Source organism: Gopherus evgoodei, chromosome 15 (genome assembly GCF_007399415.2).
Source record: "Gopherus evgoodei ecotype Sinaloan lineage chromosome 15, rGopEvg1_v1.p, whole genome shotgun sequence".
Taxonomy (NCBI): Eukaryota; Metazoa; Chordata; order Testudines; family Testudinidae; genus Gopherus; species Gopherus evgoodei.
In genome coordinates this window covers 19,347,350-19,373,281 of record NC_044336.1, presented here as the reverse complement: position 1 = coordinate 19,373,281, position 25,932 = coordinate 19,347,350, and the positions used below count along the sequence as shown (strand labels likewise).

At 45.6% G+C, this 25,932-nt stretch overlaps 2 protein-coding genes across 5 annotated transcripts in view; one reads left to right on the top strand and one right to left on the bottom strand.

The window, feature by feature from the left end:
* PCTP (phosphatidylcholine transfer protein) overlaps window positions 1–25,932 on the bottom strand; it is an 86,567-nt gene that overhangs the window by 28,998 nt on the left and 31,637 nt on the right. The window lies entirely within an intron of this gene.
* On the top strand, window positions 4,660–25,800 carry TMEM100 (transmembrane protein 100). 4 transcript variants are annotated; one of them, XM_030534115.1, is made up of 3 exons: window positions 4,660–7,088; window positions 18,866–19,375; window positions 25,338–25,800. In XM_030534115.1, exon 2 carries the CDS (start codon window positions 18,932–18,934, stop codon window positions 19,334–19,336), a length of 405 nt encoding a protein of 134 aa, XP_030389975.1. In that variant the 5' UTR covers window positions 4,660–7,088; window positions 18,866–18,931; the 3' UTR covers window positions 19,337–19,375; window positions 25,338–25,800. The 4 variants fall into 4 exon arrangements, with proteins under 4 accessions (XP_030389975.1, XP_030389972.1, XP_030389973.1 ...); XM_030534112.1 differs by lacking the exon at window positions 25,338–25,800 and adding an exon at window positions 10,161–10,351 and having other exon boundaries at window positions 18,866–20,241; XM_030534113.1 differs by lacking the exons at window positions 4,660–7,088; window positions 25,338–25,800 and adding exons at window positions 7,101–7,360; window positions 10,161–10,351 and having other exon boundaries at window positions 18,866–20,241.

Sequence of the window (25,932 nt, the reverse complement as noted above, 5' to 3'; positions counted from 1 at the left end):
GAAAGGATTAAAAGGATTCTCTCATTCAAAGCCATATAGCCAAAATATAAACAAGTCGATTTAGATCTTGATTTGGTTTGACAGATGCTTCTCTTTCCCGCTCCACATCCTAGAACTATTAAAGACTTTGAAATGGATGGAGAAAGATTTCTAAACATTTCCTCTAGCATGTGATAGAGTTCTGAACAAACATATGTGAAGCTCTGTGTTCTGCTAAAACAATTCTTTCTGCTCTAAAAGGCTTTCCTTGTGTTGAGCATTTGACTGTTTACATAGACAACACATATTAAGTACAGGAAAAGTCTTCTTTTGAACTATAGAAAGTGTGCCTGTCCGGGGTTGTGTTCACCAGTGAAACTACAGGAGAAAGCCATAATGGGTACCAATGAGTGGAAGTTAAAGCCAGACATCTTCAAATTAGAAATAAGGCACATATTTTTAACAGTGTGGATTGACTAACCATTAGGACGAACTACCAGGGAAGTGCTGGATTCTACAAATCAAGACTAGATACCTTTAGCCAAACACAAGTTATTGAGATCAACACAGGAGTAATTGGATGAAATTCTGTAGCCTGTGTTATACAAGAGGTCAGATTAAAAGATATGATCGTCCCTTCTGGCCTTAAATCTATGAATCTATGTATCAATAGCAATAGCCTTTGCTGCTCTCACACACCACCAAAATGCTGTTACTTAGCACGCAGGATTTCTACAGCAGACCTTCTGTCAGCCTCGAGGAACACAGGAACAGCCAGAGTTTATTCATTTAATCTTTGACAGTGGCCAGATGCTTCAGAGAAAAATGTAAAGCCTCTATTATGGACAGTTTTGTAATATAATGTCTGTCAGGGAAGTTTCTTCCTTAATCCAGGTAATTAGTGATTGGATTATGTCCTGAAGAAGCGTGAGTTCTCACACATTTTTCTCATTTAGGGACCAATCTTATTATTCATATTGGATTGGGCAGCAGTCTTGGAGCTAAAATACGTGAATTCTATTCCCAGATCTGTCACTGACCTGCTGTGTGACCTTGAGCAACTCACTTCATCTCCTTGTGCTTCTGTTCCCTTCCCACTTTTTGTCTGTCTTGTAAACTTTTCATGCCAGGCACTGTCTCTTATTATGTGGCTTTGTTTGTTTGTTTACAGCAATGGCATGGTGAGGCCCTAGTCTCACCTGAAACCTCTAGGCTGTACTGTAGTACAGTAAAATAATTTACACCAGCATAGAAAATGCACTGAAATCATGTAATCTACATGTTTGTCGTAATACTTGTGCTCAATTAACGCCACCAGCTGGAGAGCTGCAATGGAAGTGAAAGAGTCAGAATGGTCTGCAACCTACTTCTACAAGGTTTTGGATTTAGCTTCTGGTAGCTCACATGCAGCCCTTGCTAACTAAAGGCAAATGTACACACAAGGAATGCAGCTCTTCCAATGTGAATTTATGTAATTATAAAAGTAGTTAGACATAAGAATAGTCACGTGCAGTTCCAGATGAAGGGCCCTGTGCTTCCCAGCGCATCAAGAGGAGCAAGTGAAAGTCAAAAAAGGCAGAAATGAACACCCTAGTCCTGCAAAGCACTTGTGTACATTGAAGTTAATGGAATACCTCCTCTAAGGGAGATGAAGAAAAGCCCTTAACACATTGCTGTCATCCCAGGGTGCATGCTTTTATAATTAGCAACTCATCAATTTCATTGCTGGTGTGATGACATATAAAAGAGGTGGTTCATACAGACATTAATGAACAAGGCCAGATTCTCAATTGGTGCAAACTGATGTAGCAGCTTTAACTTCAGTGGAGCTGTGCTGATTTGTCCCACGTGAAGATCCAGCCCATAATATTGACTCTATGAATCACTACTTTTCCATCCCACAGCACTCACGTTCATCAGCAGCACAAGGACAACTTAAAACATATTTAAACACATTAAAATCAAAGATCAGTCTCCAAAAGTTCCAGAAAGCAAAATCAACTGGGGCAGAGGAGGGTGGAGAACCACAAAATGAAAAAAGCAGTGGGGGGTGGGGAAAAGGGAAGAAGAGGTGATTGAATATGGAGCCCATAATGGTCATACTTTGCTAGATTAATGAATCACTTCCTGCTTTGCTGTGACCCAGAGCCTGGGAGGCTGTTAATATGCAGTCAGAATCTCAAAGGCAGCCACAAAGCATTGCAAGTGCATCATTTAACAAGTGGAGAAACAGCATTGCTCAGTTTAGGGGTACCTCCCTCTGCTTTTTCAAAAGTCCATGAGAGTTTACACTGGGAGGACTTCAAACACTTGTGCATGATGTTTCCTCGCCTGTTGTTCCAGCAACAGCAGACTGCACCTCCCCAAAGCAGCTGTGTAAGCGCAAAGGTAGACCAGACAGGGGCTTGTCATTTCCCTGCCATTTCATTTCTAATCCCCTAGTTTCCTCTTAGCCACTTCAGAGACAGCCTAGGCTGAAGTCAGGCTGGAATAGTGTGGAGAGAAGTTGTCCATGAAGAATTCAGTCTGCTGTCTGTGTGGCTCCACAGTACCCCTAGCTACCACCCCGGTGGGCCAGCTTGTACTCTGCCCTGGTCCCGAGGCCCGCCGGGGATATCAGTTGGCAGCTCCTTCACGGAGCTGTGAGTACGGGCGTGTACTTGGCGCGGTTCACGTCTGTCCCTAGCACCTGCCCTTTCTGTGGTGAGAAGGAGACCTTGTCGCACGTTTATTTGGAGTGCGCCAGGTTGCAGCCCCTGTTCCGGCTCCTCCTGAATATTTTCTTGCATTTTTGGTTGCACTTTTCCCCTCACCTTTTTATCTACACGCTCCCAATCCGTGGCCCCATGAAGTCGCAGGATCTCCTTCTCAACCTCCTCTTGGCCCTGGCCAAACTGGCCATCTACAATACCAGGGAGAGGAGGTTGGCCGACGGGATTTCCTGCGACTGTAGGGCCTATTTCCGTTCCTCCGTCTGCTCACGCATCCGGGCAGAGTTCCTATGGGCGGCGTCCACTGGCTCCCTTGTCGCCTTTGAGGAGCAGTGGGCCTTGTCCAGGGTTCTCTGCTCGGTGTCCCCATCTGGTTCCCTTCATTTAGCCCTATGACCTCACTCCTGATCCTGTTTTTTCATTAGTTGTCCCCCGTAATTACTTGGTGTCCCAGACCTGTGGGTCCTTCCCTTAGGTTGGGGGGAGGCCCTTTAGAAGTGGGCGGGCTTTGCCCGCCCACCCCCGCTGGATGCCAATAGGACCCCTAGCTACCAGAATGAGAGCCTAACTCCTTCCTCCAGTGACCTGTTCACAGCTGTGATTAGGTTTTTCTGATTCAGCTGGTCTCCCCTTGTCTAATAATTATAATATAGGAATGGCTGCACCTAGCATTTACATAATAACTTCTATCCAAAGATCAGTGAGATTGGTAAGTATCTGTGATGGGTTGGATCACAGAAACCCCGTTGGGGCTGCCAGCTGATGTGCCAAGACTACTTCTGCCCCTGATTTCCTGCCCTGACAGCTTAGGACCTCAGTGCTCTGCCTGGGTTGAGCCAGACCCCCAACCTGCTGCAAACTCAGACCCAGGTCTGAAGCACACCCCCTAACAGCTGTAGGCTTAACTGAAAGCAATTTACAGAAGTGTTCCTGTCTTTAGCACTCAGATGTCCAACTCCCAATGGGGTCCAAACCCCAAATAAATTCATTTTACCCTCTATAAAGCTTATACAGGGTAAACTCATACATTGGGGGGGAGGGATAGCTCAGTGGTTTGAGCATTGACCTGCTAAACCCAGGGTTGTGAGTTCAATCCTTGAGAGGGCCATTTAGGAAAGTGGGGTAAAAATCTGTCTGGGGATTGGTCCTGCTTTGAGCAGGGAGTTGGACTAGATGACCTCCTGAGGTCCCTTCCAACTCTGATAGTCTATGATTGTTCACCCTCTATAACACTGATAGATATGCACAGCTGTTTACCCCTCCTCCCCTCAGGTATTAATACATACTCTGAGGTAATTAAGAAGTAAAAAATGATTTTATTAAATACAGAAAGTAGGATCTAAGTGGTTCCAAGTAGTAACAGACAGAACAAAGTGAATTACCAAGTAAAATAAAATAGAACACACAAGTCTAAGAAACTGAATACAGTTAAAAACCTCATGCAGCTTCCTTTTACAGACTAATCTCCTTATAGTCTGGGTCCAGCAATCACTCACACCCCTGCAGTCACTGTCCTTTGTTCCAGTTTCTTTCAGGTATTCTTGGGGGTGGAGAGGCTCTCTCTTTAGCCAGCTGAAGTCAAAATGCAGGGGTCTCCCACAGGCTTGAACTGACTTTCTCTTGGGGGGGAGGGGCAGGGGGCAAACTCCCTCTTCTCTCCTATGCAAAGTCCAGCTCCAAGATGGAGTTTTGGAGTCACGTGGGCAAGTCACATGTCCATGCATGACTGAGTTTCTTACCAGCCAAGCCACATTCTTGGGAAAACTCTGATTGGATTGGCATCTTTGAGTTCATTGTTGGCCTAAATGGTTCTTGATTGGGCATTTAATTTGCACATTCCTTTCTCAACAGAAATCAAGCAAGTATACAGCCAATATTCCTAACTTTAAGTACAAAAATGATACATACAAAGATTAATAGATTCAGTAGATCATAACCTTTAGAGATATATCACATGGCATATGTAGCATAAAAATATTCTAGTTATGTCATATATACATTCATAAGTATATTCCATAAAGCCTTATGGGAGGCACCATTACAATATCTCACTGGTAGGGAAACTGAGGCACAGAAAGGTGAAGTAACTCACCCAAGGCAGAGTCATGAATAGAAACCAGGAGTTCTGGCACCAATTCCTTTAGATTAGCCACAAAACTACCTTTCCTTTATATTTCCCTACAGTGTTTCTTCCTTTTTCTCTCTCTCAGTCTCTTCTGTCGCTTTTTATTCTCTGCCATTGTCTCTCTTTCTCTGCCTGTCACCTGGTCTTTCTTTCCCCTCCTTCACTGGTCCCCTCCCACTGTAGTCCTTTGCCAGCCCTGTAGTTCTCTCTCTGCTCTGTCTCCTTCTCCAAATCTCTGCATCCTGTTTCTCCATTCATCTCCATCTACTGTTGTTCCCTCCTCAGGTGTTAATTCTCTTTACCAGATATGCATATGGAACTCCCATCAGCCCTCCCTATGATGAGCAAAGGGGGTGCTGAGAGTGTGTGGGGCAACCAGTGCCTACGGTCTCCTTCTCCCCCGTCTCTAACTCACTGCCATAGTAAGCTGGGAGAAGGGGATGGAGGAAGAGGAAGCAGCCTCGTTTGCCTGCTCAACCCAACTATCTATTGAGTTTCCGGGCTGCTCAACCCAAGTAGCCCCTTGTCAGTGGGAGGAGAAGCTACAGGGGGAATCTTGCTCACACCAGACAGCCCTGCTAAAGAGGGACACCCCGAATGAGAGGAGTTTTCAGGATGAAATAGCTAAGATCTGGAGAAGAGGACAGGGGTCCTGAGGTCTGTCAAGGACTCCAGTGACTGTCATGCAGTCATGTCATCAGGCATTCTACCAGTGACAAAGTTAGGTAGAGCTACCATTGCTTTGTGGTATATTCATACAGGGGCTATTAAAGCATTGGCCTAAAATATTAGGGTGAAATATGCCCCAGGTCTCTTACACTGAGCTCCACTTACATTAGATTCCATTCTGAGGGAGCTGGCCTGTCTTTTGGGGCAGATGAAAGGTGCTGCAAACATAAGCATCAGAAAGGAATGCTAGACAAAAGGTGAAAATAGCAGACTTGTACAAAGTAATGGCAATTCTCCAGAACACCTCTGGCCTGACTTTGACTGAAGGAGACAGCACCCATGGTGGGATAACTTAAGGGACTGCATCTTCACCATCAGAAAGAAGTTAACATAACAGGAAGAGGGTGAAATCCTGGCCCCAGAAAAATTAGATTTGGCAAGATTTCCATTGACTTCACTGGGACCAGGATTTCACCCCAGAAAGGGGTCTCAAAAGTACATGAACATTCTCAGTAACAGAGGCTGCTTAAAGGCATCTGGTGCATTGCTGGTCTATCAAGCATTGATTAAATAGTGCCTTTTAAATGTAAGCTGTGGGTAAACTTAACCACAAAAACCAAACAGACCCTTCCCCCAACATTTAAGGCAAACGTTCCTGCTTATATCTAAGGTAAACAAAGGAAACCACAATATTAAAAACAACTAAATTATTGATATTATATTAACTGATAGATTGAAGCCTAGACATTCCTTTTAAATGTTTTTAAATAAGATTGAGAAACACCCTCAAACTTTGTTGCATTAAAAACATAGTTCTAAATCTGACGCAAGCCGCATTCCTTCCAACCTTATTTTTCAACCAGTTAGGAGCCCCTCTGGATTTCAAAGCGCACTTTGCTCGGCAGAGCTTTTAAAAAACCACAAGACACTGATCCTGCCATGAACTTCACTTGAGCAGACCTCCCCCCCCCTTGAAGTCTGCAGGGCTCAGCAATCCTGCCACTTGGAGCACATTGCAGGATCAGAGCTTACACCAGATTTCAATTAACCTTCATACAAGGGGGGCGCGGGGTGATTGATTGTGTCACCCTCTGGGTTTGTCAGATATCAGGCGCTGCTGTAAAATGCACCTGTTTCCCCAGGCTTGTGGTATCCAGGTTAATAGACGGTGCCCATCACCATGGGCTCTGAGAGCATTTCAGAGGACCCAAAAGGGGGATTCCGTGTTGGGGAGGGTGGATGAGGAGGGAGTGTCGTTATTCCCATTCCCCTAGCACCCAAGGGCCAGTCTGGGAGCTCCGCAGGGGCAGGTTTGCTCAGGCCTGGGGGAGCTGGGGGCTGGACGGCCGAGCCTGCTCCCCTCCTGCCCAGCGGAGAGAAGGACGCCAGAGGGGAACCGAGCAAGCAGCTTTTCCAACTCCGGCCCGCCTGCTCCCAACCGGCTCAGCCCTTCCTAGCAGCGACTTTCCCCCGGTCCCTAACGGTCTTCCAGCCTGGCTCAGCACTTTGCTCACACTCCCTTGCGCTGCGATGTGCGCCCCCCGGCTGCTGTGTGCGCGGTGCAAGGGGCTGGCGGCCCCACTTCCACTCCGGCCGAGGCGAAGGTAAGCGGCGCGCCCAGGCTCCGGGCTCGGGCAGCCCGGGCACCCACGTGCCCAAAGTTCAAGCCCGCTGGGCACCGCGCAGGGGCTTTTCGCCGCAGCCGGCGGTCGGCTCGGGCGAGTTTCTGGAGCAGAGGGAGCCGCACAGCATGTGCGCGTGGCGGAACGGGACCCAGAACTGCGGCGATGTTGAGAGGGATTTTCTGGGTCTAAAGGGAATCGCGAGGGATGCGGATCTCCGCTGTGCTGCTTAGCGGTCACTGGCCTGCAGCCAGGTACAGGGATTTGGGCACAGCGGTTCGGAGAGTAACGGAACAAACAGTCCGCCCGGCTGTAATTGACCCTGCTCCCCTTGGGAGAGGTGGGTTTGATCCCTTCTGCTGCGGTTAGCAGAGAACTCGGCTACCTGTTGTAACGTTCCATGGGGTGGGTCAAACACGGGATGGAGGGGAGTGAACCAAAGAAGGGATTTCGGTCCCCAATAAATCCTGCAGTTGTAATTACTAAAGAACCCTATTCAGTGTCTGTTGGTTTAATCCTTGTTACGTTCAGGAGGACCTTTCCCCATAAAGGTACAGCGTGCAGTGCGTGTAATTCTTAACTTTAAGGTGTTGTATGAATTCCTGGTACCAACACTCCTGTACTTGGAGAGAGTTGCTTCTTTTCTCTAACACCGGAGTGTATTACAGCAAGTGTAAATCTTTCTGTGCCTGGTCATGCCGCCTCTCTTATATTTGACTCTAGACATGAGTGTTATTAGTTTACAGTGCCTTAGGGGTGCATGGCATATTGTAAAGTCTCCCTCCTAACAATTTTTCAATGACTAAATCGTATACAGTGCAGATTCTTCCCCCACCCTCCCAAGATTATGGCTGAGAAATGAAAAAGTGCAATACACGTTTTGTAATTCTTGCATGCAGGAATTTTGTGTAGCAACCAATATCAGCACCCCAGCCACACGAGGATGCAGCCTGCATATATATATTTCATGTATCTCTGCTACGTTTTTTTTATCCTGATCCTACAGGCTTACTCCTGTGAGTAAGTGCAAAGTGCCTACAAAGAACTACCGAAGGTGCAGGACAACAATCAGGCCCAAAACATCTATGCAAAAATCTTAATCACCTTCCTCCACTATTGCATAAAAAGCAAAAAGGTGCAAAGGCTGTGGCAGCTGGTGCACACTATCTATTTGCACTTCTCCAATGGTATTTGGCATGGAGCTGACCTCCTGAGAGAGCATCACATTGGAACCTTTCAGAGTTTGAACATGAGACTTGATTTAGAGATTTCATATCTCAACTTTTCTACTTTGATTGGGGGGGGGAGAAATAAGTTTGCTATGTGGATTCAGTTTTGTGGCAGGCACTGCTATTTCGCTGCAACATATTCAAGGGTAAATGCAGATCACTCACAGACCAGCATATCTATTTCTAAGCATGTCGCAGATACAGTGGTTTGTTTAACACAAACGTCGTAGAGGTTTTTGAATAGATTTCCTCATAAAATGAATACAGTGGATGGCAAAAACTTTTTTTTTTTTAATAACTACCTACTGTGTACTTGAAGATAATTCAGCATATTCCCTTCTTTTTCCTGCAGCAGGACTATGCTATAACTCAGGGGTCGGCAACCTTTCAGAAGTGGTGTGCCGAATCTTCATTTATTCACTCTAAGTAAAGGTTTCGTGTGCTGGTAACACATTTTAACATTTTTAGATGGTCTCTTTCTCTGTCTATAATATAGAACTAAACTATTGTTGTATGTAAAGTAAATAAGGTTTGTTAAATGTTTAAGAAACGTCATTTAAAATTAAATTAAAATGCAGAGCCCCCCAGACAGGTGGCCAGGATCCCGGCAGTGAGTGCCACTGAAAATCAGCTCATGTGCCGCCTTTGGCACCTATGCCATAGGTTGCCTACCCCTGCTGTAACTAATTAAAGCTTTCGGGGAGTGGGGGTGTATCTAAAGTTCAGCTAGTAACTTTGTTAGGCATCAGGCACAACAACTTATTCAAGAGGATAAGAAAGGAGATCTTATTTATGTCAGTGATCAGCTATATGTATTTTAGATACTGTATTCATGGGCATATTACCTTGAGAATCTGGAGAATAATAGAAGTTATTTGTGTAAATGCACACTGCATTTATGGGCTATTTAAAAAAACTTCAGTTTTTATTATTCCAAGTATTTATTGCCATCCTCAAAGGCCCCACTGCAGAGTTAAAATGATCCTACCAATTTACCACCTTCACACACACACACACACACACACACACAGAGAAAAGCAATGGTGAATAAGCCTAGAAACATAAATCTTTGCCGTTTCATGAGGTAACCCAGCTGCCTGGTGATCTCACAGCTGTTACTGCCGTTGATAAGTTTCCATCACTCTGCCTCTCTCAAAACAGTCCCCCTGAACTGCTCCAGGTTCTGAGCCCTTAGAAATCTTATTTAAAAAAGTCAAAAAAGAGAGACAGCCTGATATTAAATACAATGGAACAGTGTTTATCAGACTGGGACACAAGCTTCAGTTCGACTGGATAAAAAGGGATGTTTTCAGTGTAATAAAGCTATATAATAGCAGGACACTATCAGTAGATCTTAAAGCACTTTACAAAGTGCGGGGGGGGGATCAGTATCATTATCCACAGTTTACATGTAGGGAAACAGAAGCACTCAGCGGTGAAGCGACATACCCAAGTCACTCAGCAGAAAAGCTGAGCCTAGAACCCACATCTCCTGAGGATGAGGGGTTAAGGGTTACATTGGGCAGTAGAGATTTAGCCAGATAAGATTCCACTCCATCTCCCCTCAAGCTCTTTTGCCAGATGCTTTAATGGATGAGGATGTCCTGGGTTCCAATGCTCATCAATGAAGGTGGCACACTGTCAGAGGAAAAACAGCAGGTCAAAAGCAAGAAGCTGCTGCCGCCAAGGAAATAGGCACTAAAGGGCAGAGTGAGGGAGGTGGAAAGTCCCGCAGCCTGTCAGAAGCCAGTGTAGAGCAGACCCTTATTTCCTTGCAGGAGCTTTGTTCTGAAGGGCTGATTTTACCCAAACTCTTTTCTTGTAGGAAACCTCCATGCTAAAGCCATATCACATCCAATCCAGCAACAACTAACACCTCAAAACCTGGAGCTGCTCTTTCTGCTGCCTGACTTTTGCCTCAGATTGACAGAGGAGGCTTTTTAAAAACCAACTCCCCTGCCCCCCATCCCAGCCACTTACCAAGTGATTTGCTGTGATGGATTTCAGATGGACATGGTAGGTGCACACAACTGGATCTTGTTTCAGCTCTTAAGTAAATCTCATCTTACATTTATTACTGGATACTAAAGTAAAACATTCCTCTACCCCTACTATAGCTTTACCTATACAATAACTACTGTAACACCTTTGCCCAAGTAAAAATAGCTGCTTGGAAAAAAACTGAATACAAAGAAACGTGTATTCACTAAAAGCAAACTATGGCATAATCCTGTTGGTATTGTTAGTGTGCCCTTCCTAGAAGTTCCTACTTCATAACCATGTTGCCCAGGTGATGGCAATCAGAACTGATTTCACTTGATCTTCATCACTTTATACAGGCTGAGGATCTGGCCCTTGCTTTTCCAGGAGTGTGTACGTTTACTACATGTATTTGGAAGAGTTTCTTTTTTTCCAGTAACTCAAGGTGGCTTAGCATATTTTTGAAAATGAATATTTGTGCACTTACACTCTAATGTAGAGATGTATCCTTCCCCTTTGAAGTCAAATGGGAGTTTTGCCAAAGAGTTGGATGGGGTCAGGGTCAGGCTGTAGGTGATTTTGGTCCTTTTTTTTAGGAGAATTTTATGTTTCATGTTGTTCATTTTTGTTATTTGACACAGATTGCTTACTGGGCAGGCAAGTTAGCTTCTTCCCATAATATTTTTAGTATGCATATATTTGTCCTAACTTTGTGAAGTTTGAGACTATACACCAGGGTGATACAATGCTTATTAGGAACGTACATAACAGACTGGTGGAAGCAGAGGGACAGGGACTCTAGGTAGTCAGCAACAGATATCTAAAGGAGAGGTACAATGAATGTTTTTTGGAAAATCAACAGGCTTTTCGATCAGGCCCATAATAAACTTGTTTAAGTGAATGGGAACTTCCCTGCTGTCGTCAGTGACCTATGGATAAAGGCCAAATGTGCTAAATCATTATTGTGGGAGATGTAGTAAATAATGTCTTTTTATAATGTCTGGGAAGTTTAAGACGAGAGAAATGGAATTAAAATAACACAAAGGTTTTGACCCATTAGCAAAGCTAAAAACCAGCATTCTGAGTTGTGTTCTCCATTGCTCCACCCCTCCTGTAGTGCATGAGTCGGCAACCTTTCAGAAGTGGTGTGCCGAATCTTCATTTATTCACTCTAATTTAAGGTTTCGCGTGCTGGTAATACATTTTAACATTTTTAGGTCTCTCTCTATAAGTCTATATATTATATAACTAGACTAGTGTTGTATTGTAAAATAAACAATTTTCAAAATGTTTAAGAAGCTTAATTTAAAATGAAATTAACTGTTGATCTTACGGTGCCGGCCCGTTCAGCCTACTGCTGGTCTGGGGTTCTGTTCACCTAGGCTGGCGGCGGGCTGAGCGGGGCCTGTGGCCGGGACCCCGGCTGGCAAGAGTCTGTCAGCCAGAACCCCAGACCAGCAGCGGGCTGTGTGGGGCTGGCGGCCAGGACCCAGAAGGCTGGAGTCAGGCCTGGGGGCTGGGTATGTAGGGGGGTGTAGGGGTCAGAGCAGAGGTGGGGCTGGGTATGGGTGGGGGTGCCAGAATCAGGGCTAGGGTTGCGGGTGGGAGGAGGGATGAAGGAATCAAGCAGAGGGCTGGGTATGTATGAGAGAGGTACAGGGCTCAGGGCAGGGGCCTAGGGGTTGCGGTGCTCAGGGCAGAGGGTGTGGGGGGGGGGGTCAGGGCTCAGGAGAGAGTGCTGGGTGACTGCTCCCCTAAAAACTCTCAACCCCACTGCTCCTTGTCCCTTGACTACCCCCTCCTGGGACCCAACCCCCCTATCTAAGCCTCCCTGTTCCTTATCCCCAGACTGGACTCAACCTCCTACCTGTCCCCTGACTGCCCCGACGCTTATCCACACCCCTGTCCCCAGCCAGACCCCCGGGACTCCCATGCCTATCCAACCACTCCCTGCCCCCTGACAGGACCCCCAGAACTCCCAACCCATCCAACTCCACCCCCACTCCCTGCCTGCCCCAACCCCTTTCCGCACCCCTGCCTCCTGACAGCCCCCCCAGAACTCCCAACTCATACAACCCCCCACAGCTCCTTGTCCCCTGACCACCCCCTTCAGAGACCCCCTGCCCTAACTCCCCCACAAGACCCTCTTTGCTCCAAGTCCCCTGACTGCCCTGACCCCTGTTCACCCCCTGCCCCCTCACAAACCCCGGGACTCCCATGCCCCATCCAACCCACCCTGCTCCCTGTCTCCTAACTGCCCCCACCCCTTATCCAACCCCCCCAGCCCTGGGCCCCTTACCATGAGGCTCCACACAGAGCTAGATATGCTGCTCCACGGGAGCACACAGCCCCGCCCCTCCGTTAGAGCGGGGAGCGTGTCTGTCTCTCTGCGGAGCCAAAGGCTGCCCTCGGGAGCGCGCAGCCCCAACCCCCAGAGCGCTGCACGCAGCGGCATGGCTCCAAGGAAGGGGAGAAGGCGGAGGAGGGGCCAGCAGCTTGCTGTGCCATTTGCCCAGCTGTGCGCATGGCTATGCTTCTGCTCCCAGTCCTGGTGGGGGAAGTGGAGGGCAGAGGAGAGCGCGCCAGGCTGGGCAGGATTTTTAGTGGCATGCTGGAGTCCTGGCAGCCTCCAGCGTGCCATTAAAAATTGGCTCACGTGCCGTCTTTGGCACGCATGCAATAGGTTGCCGACCCCTGCTGTAGTGACTTACAAGGGTACATATTGAATATACACTGGCACCATTCTGACTCAGTAGTATTTCACATCATAGACTTCAGGGTCAGAAGGGACCAATATGATCATCTAGTCTGACCTCCTGCACAAAGCAGGCCCCAGAATACTACCCATCCACTTCTATAACAAACTCCTAACCTATGTCTGAGTTATTGAAGTCTTCAAATTGTGAAGACCTCAAGCTGCAGAGAATCCACTAGCAAGTGACCCATGCCCCACGCTGCAGGGGAAGGTGAAAAACCTCCAGGGTCTCTGCCAATCTGCCCCGGAGGAAAATTCCTTCCCCACCCCAAATATGGTGATCGGCTAAACCCTGAGCATGTGGGCAAGACTCACCAGCCAGCATCTTTACATGGGTTTAAGTCACGGCTCACAGGGTAGAGCAATAGGGGATCAGACCCAGGACTTTTTGCTGGCAATTTTTAGTAACACCTAAGCCAGTGGTTCTCAAACTTTTGTATTGGTGAACCCTTTCACATAGCGAGCCTCTGAGTGCGATGACCCCCCACACACACACTCACCCTTAACTATATAAAGAGTTTTTAATTTATAACACCATTATAAATGCTGGAAGCAAAGTGGGGTTTCGGGTGGAGGTTGACAGCTCGCGACCCCCCAGCGGTCCTGACCCCCAGTTTGAGAACCTCTGACCTAAGAATTATAACAGCAAGATTCAAGGGAAAAGTGGGTGTTTCTCCATTCCTTCAGCTTGTCCTTCCAAGCAAATTGGAGGTGTGCACCAAACTCCGATGGCCTCCTTTGACAGTCCCAGATGTTACCTAGTCAGATGCACCTGAATGGCCAGAAAGACCGTGTGGAGGTCCGTGGATGTCAGTGGGGATCAGCCCAAGCCGTGCTCACTACATGCACACCCTTCTGCCCTGCAGTGTTTTGCCACATGGGCTCAGGAAAGAAAACACATTGTAATTGAAACAGGCGAATCTGATTGTTAACCCACCAAAACTGGCAGGGGGCGCACAGGGACAGGTGTAGGGTCTGAAACTATATGTTCATTAAACAAAGAAGAGGCATGTGTACCCAGGGTACTTACAGTCTGCAAATGCCTGCGTACATGCCATGCAATTCATTATTAATTGGAGCACACTTTAACGCCAGATTTATCGCAATGTCTGGAGTCCTCTAAGGCTACTTCTTTGCTGGAAGCGGGGGGTGTGATTGTGAGGTGGGGGTATGTGCTAGCTCCCATCGAGCTAGTGCACTGTGAATAGTATGTAGCCGCAGTAGCATGATCCCCAGTGAGCGGCAGCCTCACTTACCTAGCCATGGGGTCCAAACAGATTCCTCACTGGGAGGTTGCTAGCCCGTGTCACTGCTGCCCATGCTACTGTGGCTACACTATTTTTGGCGCACTCACTCAATGAGAGCTAGCATGAGTGTGTCTGTGGGAGCTGGGAAGCACACTCCTTTGCTGCAAGTGTAGACGCAGCCAGAGTATGTCCCATTAAGGATTGCTGTAGTGGTCAATTGGGCAGTTTAATAGCCGTAACAGCTTTAGGCTGGAGTTTTCAAAGAAGCCTAAGGGATTTTGAAATTCAGTGGGAACTTAAATCCCTCTGACAATCCCAGGTTCGATGTATTGAAATGGCAAGATTAGGGCCTAGAACGAGCCCCCCTGATACAAGCGCATTTGCAGGTTTTTAGAAATGTTCAGTGCAAACCCCTTTCTCTAAGTAATCCTTAACTTGAGAGACAGCTTATTGTTCAATGCCAATAGGGGACAGACCCAGTCTCGGGGTGAGAAATCTGAGCTGTCAAAGGCTTGGTCTACACTACGCGTTTAAACCAATTTTAGCAGCGTTAAACCGATTTAACGCTGTACCCGTCCACACTACGAGGCCCTTTATATCGATATAAAGGGCTCTTTAAATCAGTTTCTGTACTCTTCCCTGACGAGAGGAGTAGTGGTAAAATCGGTATTACCATATCAAATTAGGGTTAGTGTGGCTGCAAATCGACGGTATTGGCCTCCGGGCGGTATCCCACAGTGCACCACTGTGACTGCTCTGGACAGCAATCTCAACTCGGATGCAGTGGCCAGGTAAACAGGAAAAGCCCCACGAAATTTTGATTTTCATTTCCTGCTTGCCCAGCATGGAGCTCTGATCAGCACAGGTGGCAATGCAGTCCCAAATCCAAAAAGAGCTCCAGCATGGACCATATGGGAGATACTGGATCTGATTGCTGTATGGGGAAACAAATCTGTTCTATCAAAGTTCCGTTACAGAAGACGAAATGCCAAAGCATTTGAGAAAAAAATCTACAGGCTACACAGTGCTGCGTGACAAGCGTAACGGGAAGCCAGAGACTCAAATGGACACTCATGGAGGGAGGGTGGGGGTACTGAGGACTCCAGTTATCCCACAGTCCCCAGCAGTCTCCGAAAAGTATTTGCATTCTTGGCTGAGCTCCCAATGCCTGTAGGTTCAAACACATTGTCCGGCGTGGTTCAGGGAATAGCTCACCAATTTACTCTCTCCCCCTCCCCCCCGCCACGTGAAAGAAAAGAGAAAGAAATCATTTCTTGACTACTTTCAGTGTCACCCTGTGTCTACTGAATGCTGCTGGTAGACGCGATGCTGCAGCAGTGAAGAGCAGTATCCGCTCCTCTCCCCTCCCCGGTGGCAGACGGTGCAGTAGGACTGGTAACCGTCCTTCTTATCAACCTGTGAGTGCTCCTGGCTGGTTTCAGGTGAGGCTGGCCGGCGGCGCCTGGGTGAAAATAGGAATGATTCTCGGTCATTCCCAGTAGATGGTACAGAACGGCTGGTAACCATCCTCATCATAGCAACTGGGGGCTGAGCTCCATCAGCCCCCTCCCTTTCCTGTGTAAAGAAAAAATTCTGTCCTGCCTGGACTGTCATAGCACCGGGACGCTGCCTCCCCCTCATTTTATCTCACTAACAAGTCACTGTTTCTTATTCCTGCACTCTTTATAACTTCATGACACAAATGCGGGGGACACTGCCACAGTAGCCCAGGAAGGTTGGGGGAGGAGGGAAGCAACAGGTGGGGTTGTTGCAGGGGCACCACCTGTGAATGGCATGTAGCTCATCATTTCTGCGGGATCTGACATGGAGCAGCTGTGCTCTCTGATACACTGCTTCTCTAGTACACTTGCCCCATATTCTAGGCAGAACTGACTATTTTTAGAAACCATAAAGGAGGGATTGACTTGGGGAGTCATTCCCAGTTTTGCCTTTGCGCCCCTGGCCGATCTCAGCCAGGGGCACCCATGATAGCAGCAGACAGTACAGAAGGACAGATAACCATCATTTCATTGCCAAATTACACTGGCAGCAGACGTACAGAATGACTGATAACCGTCTCTGCTATCATGCAAAAGCAAATGAATGCTGCTGTGTAGCACTGGAGTATCGCCTCTGTCTGCGGCATCCAGTACACATATGGTGACTGTAAAAAAAAAAAAAAAAAAGGCTGAACAGACTCCATGGTTGCCGTGCTATGGCGTCTGCCAGGGCAATCCAGGGAAAAAGGGCGCAAAATGATTGTCTGCCGTTGCTTTCCCGGAGGAAGGAAGGAATGACGACATTTACCCAGAACCACCCGCGACAATGATTTTTGCCCCGTCAGCCACTGGGCTCTCAACCCAGAATTCTAAGGGGCGGGGGAGACTGTGGGAACTACAGGATAGCTATGGAATAGCTACCCACAGTGCAACTCTCCGGAAATCGACGCTAGCCTCGGACCATGGACGCACACCGCCGAATTAATGTGCTTAGTGTGGCCGCATGCACTCGACTTTATACAATCTGTTTTATAAAACCGGTTTATGTAAAATCGGAATAATCCCGTAGTGTAGACGTACCCAAATAGACAAAACAAGCAGGGATTTGGGGGCTGGGGTGTTGAGAGAATCTGGATGAAAGGGGAGAGTTGGAATCATTTAAAATAAAGCAGCCATTGGTATTTCCCAGCACTTGGATTCCACAGTGCTGGGTACCCTGCACGTTACTGCATAGCCATAGTGTCTAGGAACCCCGAGGCTGAGCTGAGAGCCTTGTTGTGCTAGGTCTCATGCAGATATAAATCAAGGGCAGTTTCTGCTCCAGAGAGCCCACAGCCCAGGATTTTCAACTGATCCTGTAAGAGTTAAGTACTCAAATCCCATTTGGGCACCTAATTCCCTTATTTTCTTTTGAAAATCTCAGATGCGTTTAAATATTTATAAGGCCCTGAGCATGTTCCAGTTTACACATGCACTGAATGTTACTCACACAAGCAGTTCTACTTGTCGTCTGTGGCAGAGCCTAAAAGAAAGAAGTAACTTTTTTTTTAAATGAACCAAAAAGTAAAATATTTGATCTATCGAATGAAAAGTTTATTCTCTGAATTAGTCATTCATTTCATGGACAGCTTCAAACTTTTATCTTCCAACCCAAGGCAGGAAATTGAAATTGATACTAGAACCGTCACAATAGGTTTGATCAAAACTGTGCATTTATACTGTAGATATATTTAGGTTGAGATTTTCAGTGGCGCCTAGGGATTTGGATGTCCAATTCCCATTAAAAATTGATAGATGGTATCACTGTTTACTGACTTCCTGTCTGTATCTAGGCCCTGATTCTGCAAATTCTTTCTTAGCTCAATGGGGCTACTCAGTTATTACTCAGTGTGAGTAAAGGGGGCAGAATCTGGCCCTTTTTTTATGCTTGTCATGATGTGCTTTCAAAGAAGCTGTAATAAAATGATTCCAAGAGGCAAAACCCATGCAATCTCTCAGGAGCAATGCAAGTTAAGTACAGTTATGGAAGTTGCAACACTGTTATGAAACTAAATAAATACGTAGTATTGCTTATTTGACATTCTCTACTGACAGGTGATATCCGGTGATCTAGAGTCAGTGATGTGCTATTTATGAATTGAGAAGAAAGACTCAGAAGTACAAAGGATGTGGAATCTAATAACTTATAAACAATTAATGGAGATGAGACTTATTATTGTAAAAAGCTTCCTGGTTTTATTTATATGTATAAATAAAATAATAGAAAGAAGAGCTGATTGCTTTTTTTATTTTTATAACAATTATCTCCCAGGATCAAGCTGTTATATTACTGTTTGCTAGTTTATATTTTTATTTTATTTTAAACTGTACTTCATGTACTTTGGGTGAAAATGCATCAGACCCTCCCCTTCTTTTAAAGCCCCAAGCCTTCAAGACTTACTAATGTACGTAACTTTAAGTAGGTGACTAGCCTCATTGAACTCAGTGGGACTATTCAGAAGCTTTGAGTTAAATGGGTGCTTGAGTCTTTCCAGGATCGAGGCCTAAATGTAGATGCCATAGTGATGAGCAATGCCTATATATTAAAAATGTGACGAGACTAGCCAAATTCTGCTCTCTCACACAAGCAAACTCACTGTGCCAAATTCCATAACATAAGCAGGTGCGATTCCACTGAAGTCTAAGAAGTCACACCTATTTTGCACCAGCTCATTGACATTAGGTTGTACAGAAGTAGCTGACGACAAGATTTGGCCCGAGACCCTTCAGGGCAAGCATTTGTCTAGCTCTATGGCTCAGTTCCTTCAAAGACTTATGCACGTGCTTAACTTCAGGCCTGGGAGTAGCCCCATTTCAAATCAACTCCAGTCCACTGCAATCAACAGGAAATACACTCATGCTGAAAGTTAAGCCCAGACATAAATCTTTGCACGATCAAAGCAGCCTCTAGCACAACTGGGCCCTGATCCGGACTGGGACCTTTCTATGTACCATAAATGTGCGTAATAGTTAGACTTATCAGCTAAATGCTTGCATCTTCTTTCCACAGTGTAAGGCATATTCAGCAGAACCTGGTCTAGCCTAAGAATTTGCCAAGCAAGTCCAGAAGCACAAGATGACAGACGAGCCCATTAAAGAGATGCTGGGAGCTCCAAAGCATCCTGAACCTGTAACGATGGAGAAGAGCAATAACAATGACTGCGTGGTAACAACTGTCCCTTTGGTCAGTGAGTGCCAGCTGACTGCAGCAACCGGAGGAGCGGAGCTGTCCTGTTACCGTTGCACTATCCCCTTTGGTGTGGTCATTCTTATAGCTGGAGTGGTGGTCACCGCTGTGGCTTACAGCTTCAATTCCCACGGCTCAATCATCTCAGTGTTTGGACTGGTCCTCTTGTCATCTGGACTCCTCTTGCTGGCTTCTAGTGCCTTGTGCTGGAAGATCAGGCAACAGCACAAGAAAGCCAAAAGGCGGGAGAGTCAGACAGCGCTTGTGGCGAATCAGAGAAGCTTGTTTGGTTAGAGACTACCAGGAAAACCACGAACAGAAGAGAGCTCCCTTGTAAGTCAATTTGACTATTTATTGATAAGTCAGACCGCAGGAAGTTTTTGACTGGATTGGAATGAAAATGGGTTGGATTGAGAGACTCTAGGAGCATCTTTGGAATTGTTAGTATCTGTCTTTTCACAGACTTACAGACAGTGATATTTCTTCCAAGACAGAGGGGGGAAGAAAGGTGGATTTTTTTTTTTCTTCACAGAAAAAGTGTCATGACTTATTCTTTCGACTGCAGTTAACACTCAGATACTATTGGAAAGGGAGCCCAGTGAACAGTCAAGAAAATAACTTAACCTGATCTGATGTGCCAGAAACCTGCTTAAAAATAATACGCACTGTGAGGTCTGACCAAGGGAGGAGTTGTAGCATTTGAACAGATGACAAAAAAAAACAAAAAAAAACCTTGTGGCTAGATTGCCTTTGACTTAGGTTGTTCTAGGGAAAAACAAACAGGAAAAAAAACCAACTGTGATTGCTCAATAAGCTGATGTGAGGATGGCAGGTCATTTTGGTTTGTTCCTATGTGTTATGAGTGGTACTTTAAAAAAAAAAACAGTAATATTAAACTTGTTTTACTATTGAATAGAGGTAGGTAGGTATTTGTAATTATATTTGTCCAACATAAATAACGAGGTATGAGTATAGCTTAAATTGAGTTTTTTGTAAATTAAAGTGGTCGGATTTAGCACTTTGATTTTGATAAAAAAGGATTAAATGTACATTTCATTTAAAATAATAAACATTCAGTGCTGCTAGATCTTTAGAAAGTCTAGCATTTTTCATTGTTTTTGGGACAGCTTGTCCTTTCAGCTTCAATCCCGGAGCTTTACGATCTTCTTTTCACAACATCCCTTTGTAGAGCAATAGTTGTGCTAATAGTTTTGAACACAGAGTGCCCTGTGTCCTCTATACTTACAAAGCCTATGCGTGATCTGAGGAGTTTTCCTTATTTACATCTCCAGTGAAGATGGAGCTACTCAAAATTGTAAGGCTCAGTCCTACAAAGACTTATGTATGTCAGCAATAGTATTTATACTATGACGTTGATGGGGTTACTCACATGTTACTCATGTACATAAATATATGCAGGATCAGTCTCATAATTACCACTCTGTTTTGATACATACGGTCCAATCCTGCAGATACTCAATACCAGGTGTAGTACTGATCACCACAAGAAGATCCATCGGTGTCATTGGATCTACTAAGTAGCAAGCACAGCACCTGGGACTGTTTGCACGATGCGTGGTATTCTATGGTCACTCTGTGCTTAAGGTGCTTGCAAGAGCTCTGCTTTATTCAGTGTCTGGTTCCAACTGAGTGTCCATAAGAGGAGCTTCACTCAATCCTGCCCAGACTGTGTCTGGGATGCTCAGTCCTTAAAGGCACAGTCCCTAATACTGTGCAGTGGGGCTCAGAATTAAAACAAAATACCCTTTTACAGTATCTTGCATTTCTCCAGATGCATGTAGATGTAGAGGGGAAAAAAGAGGTTTCTATATTTTACAGTTGTATGGACAACATCTAGTAAAGTTAGGGTAGGTCCCTGATTTAGAAAAGCACCCCTATTCAGTACTGCATTTAAGCACACATTTAAATACTGTCCTGAATAGGGTTGGACTTATGCACAAGCTTAAATGCTTTCAAAAATGAGTAAAGTCATAGATTATTAAGGTTGGAAGGGACCTCAAGAGATCATCTTGTCCAACCACCTGCTCAAAGCAGGACCAATCCCCAAATGGCCCCCTCAAGTATTGAACTCATAATCTTGGGTTTAGTAGGCCAATGCTCAAACCACTGAGCTATCCCTCCCTCCATCATATTTGACTGACTATACACAGTGAGCAGATTTGCTGACTAAGAAGTTACCATTTTTACACAGTTCCTTTGGTCAGCCCTCTAACCTTAAATGTGCATCGAGATCCAAGGCCTTTGCAAGAAAGGAGATAGAAGTGCAATCTACTGCTTTAAAAAAAGCTTGCACTGCTGAAAAGACTGAAGCAGAACAGGATTGTAACTGAAGACTATACTGTTTTTTGCAGCAGTTAAGTAAAGACTCTGCAGTCAGTTTTTATCTGGCACGCTGTTCCCTTCTGAGTTAATAGAATATTTTTACGGGCTGTAGCCTTGCAAACAATTTTTTGGTCATTATTCATGGCAGGCAAACAATGGCAACTTAATCACCAATAGCTGGCAAGATCTGCCATCAGCTACAGGCTCAGGTTACACAATCATTTTCTGTTAAAAACTGGATGGAACAAGAGCCCATTTCTGGTGCAGTTGTTCTGCTGGCACACCTCTGTGCTCTGAAATGCTTTATCTTCAAAGGCTGTCCTGCTCCATTGGTTAATTGGGTGGGTTGATCCAGAAGGAAGCAAAACAAAACATTCTCAAGTGATAGAAAGTCATCTGTATTTATCTTTCATGCTATCGAGGACCAATGTGAGAGCCCTGATCCACATCTTCTCTTGAAGCTAATGGCAGTTCTGTTTGCCTGAAAGCCAGGCTGCAGTATCAAGCACTTACAGTTCAATGGGCAGAATTTTCATTTCTTTTTGTGAGACCCAAGTGGCTGAAATGGGCTTGAAAATGACAACCCCACATTAGCTAGGACTGGAGGTCAAGACAAAGGCAGATATTGCAAATATTGGGATGGGGAAACAACAGGGTCAGAGGCACTACTGGGGATGGCCCTAGGTGTTTTGAAGGCAAAGGTAGAAAATGTTTTCAGTGCCCTCTCCCTGCTTGACAGCAGCCAAGCAGCACAACAGAATGGCACCCCTAGCCATTGGAGGCCAAGGTGACCACCCTTCTCACCCAGCCCCTGCTCACTGTAATCAACATAATGGGCTAAATTCTGCTAAAATCCCATTGAAGTCATTGGGCTGTAACTGAACTAGTGCCGCAATCTACTTGCTAAAGAGGAAAGAGTTTATAGGCAGGCCTTTCCCTCTCAAATGCATCTGCACAAGGGCCTGGCATCATCGCATTCCTTCCCATGCACCCCTATCTCCCTGCATGCCAGGATGGCTTCATAGATGGGAGCACTGACTACACCTGTTGAACAGGTGCAGTAAGGGGAATCCCTCCTCAGGCACTCTCTGGCCTGGGAGTGATCATGGCTTGATACCACCCAGCCCCTGTGACTTGAGTGCTTTCTTCCCCTCCTCCCCAGCAAGGCTTATGCTTCTAAACTCCCTAACTTATCTGGGGACTTGTGAAGTGCACGTTGTGTTTTAAATAGAGCAGACTGTACATGTGGGAGGGGATGTTTGGAGTCAGTATTTGCGTTGCTACACTCCGTGGTTACTTGACACGATAATAAAACTGCTTGCATCAGAGGAAAGCTGACAACACATTTTAGCACTTTCATAGCACCAACTTAATCACGGCAGGAAGCTTTCCTGCTACTGGGAGAACATGTTGCATCACCAGAACATCTGACACTGGTGTCCAATGTCAATCACTTTGCTTAAGGTCATTAAAAAATATTAGGGTGTCCCCTTACAATATAAAGCCTTTGCATGAGTGACAATTAACAGGAAACACATAGCATGCTAAATAATTGAACAGGTGCATTCAAGAAGTGTCTTTCCTGGTTAAAAATGAGAAAATGATTGACATCAGCACAGCTGGAGGAGCCTGGTCAAACACTGCCAAGTGGGTGTCCTGGGAAAGAAAATAATTTTTCTGTCTCTTTTTTGAAAGCAGATTTTTATGGACTGCAGTGAAGGGAATGGCTTCAGCTGGAGTATGGGTCATTAGGGTAACTCAGCAGCTTTTGCGCTGAAATCTGGCAAAGCGCAGTTATAGAACTGGTGCGTGAAGGGACCCATGTATCTCACCCTCGGCAGCAGAGTTCTTTCAAGGTATAGATTCTGTCTTGGAGACGCTAAAGTATCAACGAGTGAGCTTGCATGTGACACACAGGGGATGAAAGCAAATTAGAAATGCAAATTAGGCTAGGACCCAAGACCATAAAAGGCCAAATTAAATGATCTTTAAATGAATGGGGCTGGATGGGGGTAAGAGAGGGCACATATTGACCATAGGAGTTTATACAGAGGCAGAATTTTCCTCTGCGATCAGCCTGGCAAACCTCTACTGCCTATTCTATTCTCTCCTGTGTGAGTAATTCCCACTGATGTCAATGGGAGATCTGCACCTGCAGGGCGGGAGCAGGCTGCTTGTGCCAGTGTCTGCATTGCTAAGAGGAGCAGTTAGACCTTAGCCTTTTGGGAGACAATGGTGGACAGCATTTCCAACCTTCAGCGGATGAGGACCAATCCCTCTGATGTGCACCAGTACATGTGCAGCATAGATTCTCATACCAAAGAGGTGTCCCCCAGAAGAGAAACACTGAGGCTGGAAGAGGTATCGGTGTGAGAGACTACCGCAGCTCCATCTACAGAACTCAGCAGTCGCCCAGGCAGTGTGAGAAGGTGCATAGCAGCATCTGGCACGAGGAAGCGTATCTAATGCTTTGGAGCATGATTATAGGGAATGGATTCTTCCCTATTTCTCCTTACTTTAGGCAAGCAAAATGATAATACCCTGGAAAAACAAGCCCCTTAGCCTGGTCTCATTCAGAAGTGAGACAGAGTTTGTCAGGGGATTGGTCTGAGGATGCCTTCCGTTGCCTGGAAGTTCTAGGTTCTGTTCCCTGTTTTATCACGGATGCGCTGTGTGCCATTGGCCTAGAGATTAGCCCATCCTTTGCCACAAAGTGGCTGTTAGTTTTGGGTGCCTCAGTTTTGGGGCAGTTTGAGACATGTCAGTAACACACGTTGCACGCCCAAAAATAAAGGCACACAAGCATGTGACCACTTTTGAAAAGCTTATTCTCAGCCTCCCTCTATGCTTGCTACCCATCTGTAAAATGGAGATGATACCTACCCACTACAAGTTGCAATACTTGAATAACTGATGCTGTTCAAAGGGCTGTGAGGGTCCTCTGTGGCAAGGGCTAGGGAAGACCACAGTGGTGTTATTACTTTCACTATACCAGAAAATGAGGATACCACATTCAAGTAGATCTGAACTTCTGTGATGAAACCAAATCTGTAATAAGTGAACTCCCGCAAACCAGGAAGCTGCAAACACAAAACTCAGCCTATGTGTGACAGAAACATTGCTGAGGTCCATGAGCCCTTTGAGCTAATCAGGATTTGATGTATGGTGTCATGCCAAAGTCACACAGTCCCCATGGTTTTACATCAAAACCATTTGAAACTCAACAATTTCCACTGAATCCACTTGGCATTTTTCAGTAGAAATCCAGAACTCAGGATGGAGCCCTCTCAGAGATCAACATTAGTTTCCAGTTAAAATGCCTTCCCTTCTTGTATGAAAAGACATTGAATGCAACAAATGATACTTCAGTTTTGGGTGAGGTTGTGTTGGAGTTAATGCAAATTTGCATTGTCTCAACTGCTTGTCTCTCCCTTCCCGAAAGCTCTGGCAGCGTCGCACAAGAAAAAATTGTCTTCACATGGATAGAAAATTATCTAATGAGGAATTGCTCTGGTGCACCAGGCAAACGCTATAGGGATCTTAAATAATAATTTAAAAATCTAAGTACAGGAGTTTGTGTCTGTAACTACACCCTGTATTGCTATTGTACATAACGCCTGTTATAGCCTGGAGACTCCAGGTGATTTATCATCTTAGGACTTTGCCACTTTAACAGCATTGCCATAAATAAAGCAGCACCCCCCTATTTGGATGCAATTACTCTGGTATAAAAGTGCTTATAATACCATAGGTTATTCTGGTTTGGGAGCTGAAATAAACTACCCTGTTATAAGATCGCTTTATTCTAGTTTAACGGCATCCACACTAGGGCTTTACAGGTATAACTATATTGGCAAAAATTAATCAATCACATCCCTGAATGTGAACAAATGCACCATGAAACGAATGATATACCTGAGATACATCAATGATATTTTCATCCTCTCAACAGGTGACCTAAACTACCTCAGATTTCCACTGCAACTTCAGCACCCACTGCCATCTATTAAACTCTCTCTAGAACATTCCCACAGTATCGTCAACTTTCTGGACACCATAATCAGCTTCAGCAATGGAACCTTACAGAGGACTATATACAAGAAATCTATGGATCACCACCTCTCCCTTCACAGATCCAATGACTACCCCCAAACACACCAATAAATCTGTTATCTCTAGCCAGGCAGTCAGATACTGTAGAATATGCTCTGAGGAGAAAGTCCAGGACATACACTTTAATACACAAAACCACCTTCACCAAACAAGGACACTCCACCAGAAAAGTAGATCACATCATAGAATGGGCCACCCAAATAGCCCGAGAGGACCTGTTTCAATATGGAAATAAAACTCCGCTCCACCCACACACCCCTAGTTGTCATCTACTATCTCATAGGAGGGGGAAGGGATAGCTCAGGGGTTTGTGCATTGGCCTATTAAACCCAGGGTTGTGAGTTCAATCCTTGAGGGGGGGCTACTTAGAGATCTGGGGAAAAAATCAGTACTTGGTCATGCTAGTGAGGGCAGGGGGCTGGACCTGATGACCT

Coding starts and splice junctions, on each gene's coding strand:
- TMEM100 (XM_030534115.1), top strand. CDS start 18,932: ATGACAGACGAGCCCATTAAAGAGATGCTGGGAGCTCCAAAGCATCCT.